Source organism: Rissa tridactyla, chromosome 8 (genome assembly GCF_028500815.1).
Source record: "Rissa tridactyla isolate bRisTri1 chromosome 8, bRisTri1.patW.cur.20221130, whole genome shotgun sequence".
Lineage (NCBI taxonomy): Eukaryota > Metazoa > Chordata > Aves > Charadriiformes > Laridae > Rissa > Rissa tridactyla.
The window spans coordinates 48,387,517-48,397,098 of record NC_071473.1 but is presented as its reverse complement, the minus strand read 5'-3'; the positions used below and the strand labels follow the sequence as shown (position 1 = coordinate 48,397,098).

Below are 9,582 nucleotides of genomic sequence, written 5' to 3'. Positions count from 1 at the left end.
TAGCTAAAATTCAGGTTACACATTATTTTGTGTTAAACTCAGATCAATTACTTTTTTGAATTAGAAATCATCCAGAACAGCATTGCACCTAAAAATGTGAAAAATCATTTGATTTATTTGTTACATTTACACACTTGTCTTTAAGCTAAAATTTGAACTTTTTGGAATGTTTTTGTGTCATCAACTCTAGTTTTAGCCCTTCACACCTTTTTGCTATTTAACAAGTATTTTAAAAAGTAGTTTTTCCCCTTAGCCCGTTAAGTATATCAGCGTTATAAGTTCAACTACACAAAGTGCCTAGAAAAGCATTTGGCTCAGGAGCTGGTCACTTCATGTTTCTTCCGAATCTTTCTTAACCGAGTCCTGTAATAAATAAAGACTAATACCAACATGATAATGCTGTTTTTTCAAATTGTTCATTTGCCAGTTTTAACAAGATAAAGAAATGAATAATTAATGTGGACAGTGTTTGTTGGGTTTTTTTTTTTAAAGAAAAAAAAAAGAAACCAAACCAAACCCCCAAACCAAACAGACAAAACGGAGGACATAAAGGAACACACGTGGAATGATGAAAAGGAACAGTGATATTGCACAACTTCAGGTCTCTCTGGTCTTTCTTCCCAGATTTTGATCCATGTTGATTAGGTATGTATGAATTCGGCACGAAATTGTGTCCAGATAAGTGTGTAGCAATTTGAGTGAATCTCTACAACTGGCTACTGCTTTCAGTTCCTTCTGACTGCTACTTGGAGTTCTTCTCTAAGAGAGCAGGTTGCTGGCAGCTGCAGGAATAATAAATAAACCAACATAGTGATTCTACATTTTGCTGACCAACCCTTCAAAAAAAAATTATCCATAGCGTGCACAATTCTTCTATATTGTAAGTAGACTAAGTCTTCAAAGTACTTGGGTCTTTAAACACAACTTGTGGTACCAAGTACTCAAACTGTATATGAAAAACAACCAAGAACAGTCCCTGATTTGTTGTGGTTAACTTGAGATTACATCTCATTTTGCAACACCAGGACTTCTCAATGTATCGGCGTTGCGTCGAATGTATAAAAGTCACAGTAGGGTACATTAAGGAGGGAAGGAAAAAAAAACCAAAACCCCAAACAAAGACATGCCAAGTGGATAAAAGGTCTTTACAGCTACAATTTTTGCTAGACCATCTCTTAACAAGCACATACTGTTTGCTACAGAAATTAGCTAATTGCGTCATTCTGGCTATAGCAGGACTGTTTCCCCCCTCAACTGCTAGTCCGACAGTCTGTATTTATAGGAATTTTGCCTTTACGTGCAGAACAAAATATATTTTTCTCATATCTGATTTCGTATCTGCTTGGTGGACTGATGCGTCGGCCAGCAGGGCTTAACAGATAGATTTAATACAGGAGACTGAGATACAGTATGTTTATTCTTAACTTCTGATAACCTAAGAACTACAAGAACGAGAGATGCAGTATCCGTTTACTATGATCAGAGACAACCATTTTTAGGGAGCAAGAAGTAGAATAAGTGATCAATGCTAACACTACATTAGTTCCAAATAATTTTTGTTTCAGTCATGGCAGCTTGACTATTGTCTCTCTGGCCCACTTTTAACCTGGTCAAGTTAAAGGTGACGAAGTTTAAGGACTGTTGTTTCATCAAAACCGAAGTTATAAAAACCACGAAACCATAATTTCGTTGTAGGACTTGTTTCATATCTTCATATTCCACATCACTTGTAGAAAAGGGATAATGCATCTCAGTTTGCTTACAGGCTAGCAGATCACTTTGAAGTCTGCATATTCCTAACTGCAAACAAAATATAGCACTTTTAACAGGTTATAAATAAACTGGTTTTCAAGCATAGAGCCAGCCCAACAATAACAATACACTATTAAAAAGACCTAAGGCAATGAATTCCATCTCCAATGGAGAAAAAAAAAAAAAAAAAAAGAAAAAGAACTGTGCAAACAAGCTTAAAACTATTTCTTTGTGCCAGTGTTATAAAATGTAGATTTCAATAAAGCCTTGACCCAAATGCCAGGACTTGTGAAAAGAATCAGAACAAAACTGGTTACTTTATTTAGGAAAAAAATACTCTTATCTTGCTGCTAATAAAATTGGATACACGCAGTTTAAACATTTACAGTCGCCGTAACACTTTACACAATTCCTATATATGGGTGTAAGAACAAACATTAAAAGACAATGGTGGGTCAAGGCTTTACATTAAAAATAACAACCTACTTTTTCTATAGTCTCTAAAATACTATGGTTTTTCCGATATTTGCAGCCATTCAGGAATATTTTTTTATTTATTTATTAGGAAATGTATACTTTGTGCACGATTTTAATTCCTAATTCCTGGCTCTTTGGGCTGAATGACAAAAGGATCAAACCCATTAGAGTGGATGGTCTCCTGGAAGGTTCAGTGGAGAAACCCTGGCTCAGTTAGTCTCATACGATGAAAGCAGTGCTGCATCCACTGGCTCCATGCAGGATGGACAGGTAAAGGATCTCATCAACCAGTCATCTATACAGTCCAGGTGGTAAATGTGCATGCACGGCAGAAATCGGATAGGGTCCCCGTAAACAAAGTCCATCATACAAATGACACATCTGGGGAGGAAGAAAAAAAAAAAAGATAAAAATATTTCAGCTGCTGTTAACCACAGTGGAAATGAGAAGTAGTGCAATATCTACTCCTGGATGTGTTCAAGTACAACAAACTTTAGTACTCATAGATAACGTGAGCAGTTCTTAGCGCTCTCAGCGCTGGCTCCACCAAGCACTAGATTTTTTTTTTTGGTGTTTCCTTTGTGGTCTGTGTGCCCATGGTTACACCGTTAGCGAGGGCAGGAAGCCGCCTATAGCCATGGTGGGGGCAGCTCAGCGCATGAAATTAGAAATGGTAAAAGGGAGCCATAAAGGTGAGGAAGTAACATGAAATTATTTCCCTGGGAAGAGAGGATAAAGAGGGGAAAAAAAAGCTGTTAAGGGCATGAATTACATGGGTCAGGAAAGTAAGTTTCACCTGTAACAGGAAAGCGCCTTCTGCATGGTCATTTTTTTTTCAGAAAGCTACATTATATTACAGTTCCTGAAAATAAGGCAAAGACAGCAGGACAAGATCAGATTTCCCAGGGCAATATTATAAACCAACGCAACGACCACATTAGTTCAGTTCGGTTTCTGTAACTTACTCTCTGATCTTCTTCTCGGAGCCGTCTCGTCCAGGATCATAGACTCCCTTAGGTAGATGCTGAATAAGGCCTATCCTCTGCGCTATTCTGATCTGTTCCTCTTCTGTCAGCTGTGTTGCTAGCCGAGTCTGGCTAGGAGTCGGGTGATAAACAGGAACAGGGACTTGCTCCTAAAATGAAAATATTCCAGTTAAAAAAAACCCACAGAGGCTTCCCTAGCATTTCGCACCACGGTACGGACAATGTATTTAACTGTCCTCTCTTAGTCCTACAAATGTTTGTATGATCTCCCACTCCTACTTTGCAATTTTGGGGCTATAATTATGTTGAGAATGGGATAAAGAATTGAGGCCGGTATCTTGAGCAAGGAGCTGCTCGTGGTTGTTCTCTGCAAAAGCTTTTTGTCTGCAGGAAGGAATTGTTCACACGTGAAATACGCGTGCAACAAACCCCACCGCGACGGCAGGCAAATAAACCTTACATGCACCTGGGGAACTGCTTAGATACCAAACTGAACAAGGTAACAGCTGAGGAAGAGACCCCAGTACTTGCAGCAGTAAGTAGATTATTTTTTTCTAACCTTTAGGAAGAATAATTTGCAAAAATAAGGCCAGTGCCTATTCTTAAGAGTTTTAGAGAAGAAGGTTTTATTGGTTCTGTAGTAACCAAAACTTATGTGAACTGTTCTGGGCCACGCAAGCTCCAACCCAGAACTGCACATGTAATTCTTGTGTGTTTAAACATTTCGCCTGGACAACACAAAGAATAGCTTAAGTAAGTTTTACATTTGCTCTCATAGATTAGCATGATTTTACAAGTTCTCCCTAGCTGGACTTCAACTGCTGTGTGTTTAAAGCACATATTTCCCAAACAAAAAACAGGCGACATGGAGCTATGATGCAGTCCTTCCTCTGCCACGTTCTCAGAAGCTTCTCTTGAATGTTAACGAACTTTAGAGCAAGTATTGTCACTAATGTTTTTATTAACATGGTACTTACTTGCATTTAAAGCACTTTTTTGGACATAAATACCAACTTTGAACAGGAGACACTATTAGGACAGTGTTGGCCAGCAGCCCTACTGTTAATAGGGAGATGATTTCTTGCAATAGGCCTATTTTGATGGTATTTCTTAAACAGCAGAAAAAAAATTTCAACTTATAGATGTGTTACGAAAATAAACCCAGTGCATCAGGGACACAAGAGCATCTATTCCTCCGTTTGAGAAATGCAAGAGTTGATGTTTCAGAGGACATTGCTGCAAAATAAGCAGGCTGACGGAGCATGAGTCGCTGCACCGCAGAAGCGCTGATGCAGCTCACATCACCTCCGCCATCGGTCCCACTGCCAAACTCCCCCTCGTCCTTGGACCGCTGTGGGCATGTCCCAAGTGTTTGGAGCAGCAGGAACACAGCCGCGCTCCCCTCTCCTGTTCCCTCTGTGCCTTTTGGCAATGCTCTAGGGCAGCGTTCAGTCTTCGCTGACGCCAACACCCGGCAAAGCCCAGATATGGGGTTTAACGCACTTGTAAAACCTGATAAAGCGACTCTTCCTTCACTGCTAGGAAGCACGGCAAGCAGAAGCACAGACAGGGCTCTGGACGGCCAGGGGAAAGCGGCCCCAGCAGCGCGCAGCCTTTCTCCAGTACCGGGGGTGCCCAGCAACAGAAGTCCTTGCTTACAAGAAACGCCAGGCAGAAATACAAGTCTGCCTGGCAATTCTTCTTTTAACACAATGCCTACCACTTGCAATTCAGCTGCGGGGTAAAATCCAGAGTCTTCTCTCAGTTTAGCTACGCTAGGATTTGCCCCTCCCATTTCCTAGCAGAACTCAGAGGAATTATGAGAAGGTTCAAAAGACAAAATGCCAGTGGTTCTGTAAGTTTGATTAATTTCCTGGCTACTCTAAACCGTATTTCACAGAATCACAGGTTTCTTCTAGATCAGCTGCGTTTTAATGGTTCAAGTTATCTAAAGTATTTTCTAATCATTGTTTGGATGGGGAAAAGCACCAGCTGAAGCCAGGGTTGCCCTGTCAGATAGAGCAGCGCTCACGAAGCAGCTCTGCAACCTTTGGTGCCAGCAAAATAAAGCTTTTCCCCCCGCCGCCTCAAACGCTGCAGACCCTCTGCACTGAACACTTCTGCTCAAGGCAGAGCCCCGTCCTCGTTTTATGTTTCAAGAACTTAACACCACAAACTATCGGTAACCTCCCCCCCACCCGCCAAGGCTTTGCTATACTTCTTTGGAGAGATTATTAAATCAATAGCAGAAGACCTTACTGCTGGCTCCTTTATTTGTCACAGAGGCATACAGAACATTTTGCACGTGGAGAGAGATGCACCCTCCTTCCCGTCTCGGAAAAGAGGAGCGGGATTACTAACCACATGCCTGGCCCAGGTCGGTGCCAATAGGGGCAGGAGGAGGGGAGGCTTCTGTGTTTACTACAGCCCCCCTTGGCAAAACCATGGCTGCAAGTGATAATGCAGAAATAGATGGGAAGGAGAAGGAGGGAATAGGAGGAAGAGGAAAAAAGATCCAAGAAACTCTCAAAATGTCTGAAATTAGCAGTCACAACTGATAGTGAATGCCTACAGCAGAAGAACAGCAAACCGATCATCCCAGCACAAATTACACCGCAAAAGGAAACTACAGTTCAGTAAGAATCCGTTACGAGTTAAAACTATCACATTTGGACAATTCTGAAATGAGACGTCAGTCACGCTATCCAACCGATGACTGTTTCAGTTAAGTTTTGGACAGTAAATTAACAAAAAACTTTTAAGCCCGTAATAGGCCAAACAAGAACAAAAGCCTCATTCCCTTGTTGTAGCCCTTTACAGGCTCTTGCTGCAAGCGACCACCCAGGGACTACTCACCTGGGGAACCCACTTCTGCATTACACCCGGGGGTGTCCTATTCCCTGCGGAGACCCCAGGGCTGATGGACCCCTGGGGTCCCTTTCCCATGCCAAATACACAAATGCCTTCCTGCCTGCCAGCGCTGTACGGAAACGCTCCTTTTGGCATCCTGTCTCAGGTTCCCTCCCCGCAGAGCCACCACCCTGCGCTACATGTCTGACATAACCAATTACGGCAGGAATTTATAGTTGCCAGCTGTGGGCTTCTACAGTTTCACACACTAGACAAGAATCTCTTGTCAGATGAGTAAATCTGGGTGGAAATGGTGCTGTCTTTCACCATGACGTCTTCATGCTTGTGATTACAAAAAATGGGGTTGGTGTAGCTGCCAAGCTGTTGTGAAAAATGCATAAAATTGTACTACTGTAAATAAAAATGGATGACCACTCAATACCCATGATCTGCTGCACTTTCTCAGCACGCTGTCTGGTGGCACTTTAATCTCCCCTCCTGATTACTATTAAAAGCCTGCCCAAATGAAGCGAAGCAAGCAGGGCCCTGGATACAGACATACCAGCAAAACGGAAGAACGCAGCCGCACAGAGTCATAGACGAGGACCTTTTCAAACCAGTCCTCTCCCTTCCGACAGATAAAAGGTGTGCTTATACCTGTACAAGTCTAAAAATGTTTAAAACTATTTATTCATGAGAATACAAGAGCCCAGATTTCCCCAACTCAGTTCATCGGAGGGACATGCCGTATCCCCAGTGGGATCCAAGGAAGAGACGGAGCAGACTGGGTGAAGTGCTCCCTCGGCGAGACCCTGACCCCCCCCAACACACACACACCAGTCGAGCCAGGCTCCGGCAGCCCCAGCATCAGCAGCTGCATCCTCTGCTTTCTCCATGACCAAAGCTCTGGAGCATTTTTGGAAGCTAAGCTCATCCGACAGTAATTTCAAGCCGGCTGTAAGGCCAGAGTGCAGCCCTGCCCATGCGGGTTTAATCACCCCTTTCCAAACCTTTCACAGTTTATAACGGCTGCTTTTATCAGCCCACGTTAAGGCAAGGTCCTGCTCGCTCCAGCATGGATATTCAAGGGGAACGATGTCAGGATTCGAGACTTCAGTCAACATTTATAGGTAGAGGCCCCTGACTGTGTGTATATATATAAAAGAGATTCTATTACCCAAGTAATTATTATTTTACTCCAAAGACAAGCATGAATTTATTGCTTTGGTGTCTCACTTTTATCTACCACGGAAAATGTTCTTGCAGACAGAATTACGAAATACTGAACTTCTAGCCAAAGTCCGTGTTATTTGTCATTTGATAAAGATGTCAGGCGTTTCGAACCAAGATGAACTCTATTCCTCCATGCAAAAAACTTAAAAAAGGCCAAAACAAATAATCAAAACCACATATTAGTGTCAGGCAATGGAATAAAAATCACTTTCTGGCACTTAATTTGCTGTAATCAATTTTTTTTTTCCCCATATGAATTTAGTAGTGATGAAATATCTCAGATGGCCCCAGTCCTGGAGATGCACAACTTTTTGTCGTTCACAAAGTAGGTGGTGCCAGCACAAGTCTCTCCTTCCTCATGTTTATTCCGCCCTTAAATAACAGCACGAATTTAGTCTTAAGGCCTACAGCAGGGTTTGTGTCTCCATCTCACCCAGGCTCCTCCTTCTTCGAGGGGGAAAAAAAAATTCATGGAGGGCATCTGGAGGTCTGCATTTTTCACTTCCAATGAAAATAAACGTTTTCACACATGGCTTAAAAGGCGCAGACGCTGTTTCTGCACACAGATTCCCAAGCACGCTTTGGGTTCTCGCCTAGGAAAAGGAGGTTTCATCAAGCCCGATTTTTAGTTTGAAGTTTTCTCATCAGTGCAGCCTACCTTGGTTACTTATGCTGCTGTAAATCTGCTTTCCTCTTGTTTGACAGCATTTTCATCTTGTTTTTGCAAGTGCAATGACTTGTAATACTCTGAAAACAGGTCAGTGGTAGATCAGAAACTCTTAATCCCTGGATAAAGATTATTTTAAGATCCCTCTACACCACATATCAGCAGTATGTTTATCAGGGCTTTTGTTTGTTTGTTTGTTTTTAATAATTGCACCAACACACACAAATTATCCTTTCAGGAAGGTCAAAGGTGAGATGAATAATTCGTAACATCTAATAGTTCCAGAGGTTACAGCTTCACCGCTGTCCCCGAGATCCTGTCCACGGCCACCTGCCTTCCCCTATTGACCACTTTGCTCGCTTTCCAGCTCTAAATTTTCTTCCTCATCTAATCCAGTGCTCTCAGTGCATCTTGCCCTGAGGTATTTATTTGCTTTTTAACACCAGATCAACAGCATATCTGTTAAATCAGTCTGACAAAGCAGACAAACATCTTCCTCGCTATGTTTATCCAAAGTCTTTTTTACATTTTTTAAACACCAGTAGGTACAGCGCTTACGCTCCTTGCGGCTGCTGCCTAATTAATTAATGCAAATATAACAGTTCAATCTGAATTTCCCCAGACGTTCCCACAGCTCTTTTTTTGAGAAATCCCTCCGATATGCAAATGTCTTTCTTGAAACGTGTTTTCCGGCAGCAGCGGTTCACATACAGCTGTGCCTGGGCCACACACACCTTACTGCTCGCCAGCCCCCAAACACCCATCGGAAAAGTGGCCTGGCCCTTCCGCGGCTCCGACAGCCGCACAACCTCGCTCATCCTCACCGCACACATCTTTCAGCCTCGCCGCTTTCCCATTTTCTCACCTCTAAGGTGAGATGCTTAGCAGGAAGCCTAAATAACTAATTTAGACAAGAACAACTTCAGTTTATAGATGTAAAGTAAGGAGGTGCGAGGAAAAAAAAAATAATGTGCTTTTTGGGTTTTTTTTTTGAAAAATCCCCACTGAATTTTATGAAATTTTCTTTTCTTGCTGCTTTATTACTCATAAGGAACTCGCTGGAATGATGGTCCAGGGGCCTTTTCTGTGAATGCCATTCTGATCGGGGTGAAAAGACTCAAACTCCATCCATATGCGAATACACATTCTGAAATAACATCCTCCCCCAAGACATATTACTGTAAAACCACTCACCATTATATTGTGTATTATACGACAACTACAGCTTACTTTAATAATCCTGAGAATATTACAAGCAGCCTGCCAACTATAAAAAACCTTTTTCCGCCATACAGAAGAGAACAGTTCATTTATAAAGCTGAATACCAGTTGCTATAAAATACCATGTAATGGTATATACTGTTACCCAATCTTTTATATTCCTGCTTCCAGGTAGCCAGTCAGTATAAATAACTGCAATAGCGGAGCACTTATGCTAAAATGTTCTTTTGAAAGAAAAATCCCCTCCTCTCACCTCTCCTGCTTGGAGAAGACAGTTGGGACAGACAACCAGAGCGGACACACGTGTGCTCAAGAGGAGCCGTTCTGGGACAAGCTGGAATCTAAAGCAAGGGTTTGTCCAGCAGACCCCGTTCACTTAACAGTAACGTAGTCAGA

At 42.2% G+C, this 9,582-nt stretch overlaps 1 protein-coding gene across 1 annotated transcript in view; it reads right to left on the bottom strand.

The window, feature by feature from the left end:
- Positions 1-397: 397 nt before the first annotated feature.
- Positions 398-9,582, bottom strand: part of RNF11 (ring finger protein 11) — a 32,902-nt gene continuing 23,717 nt past the window's right edge. The window contains exons 2-3 of the mRNA XM_054210611.1: positions 3,195-3,364; positions 398-2,610 (exon numbers count right to left, since the gene is read on the bottom strand). Of these exons, the coding sequence (XP_054066586.1) occupies positions 2,439-2,610; positions 3,195-3,364 (342 nt within the window). The 3' untranslated portion in view covers positions 398-2,438. The remainder of the gene's footprint in view (positions 2,611-3,194; positions 3,365-9,582) is intronic.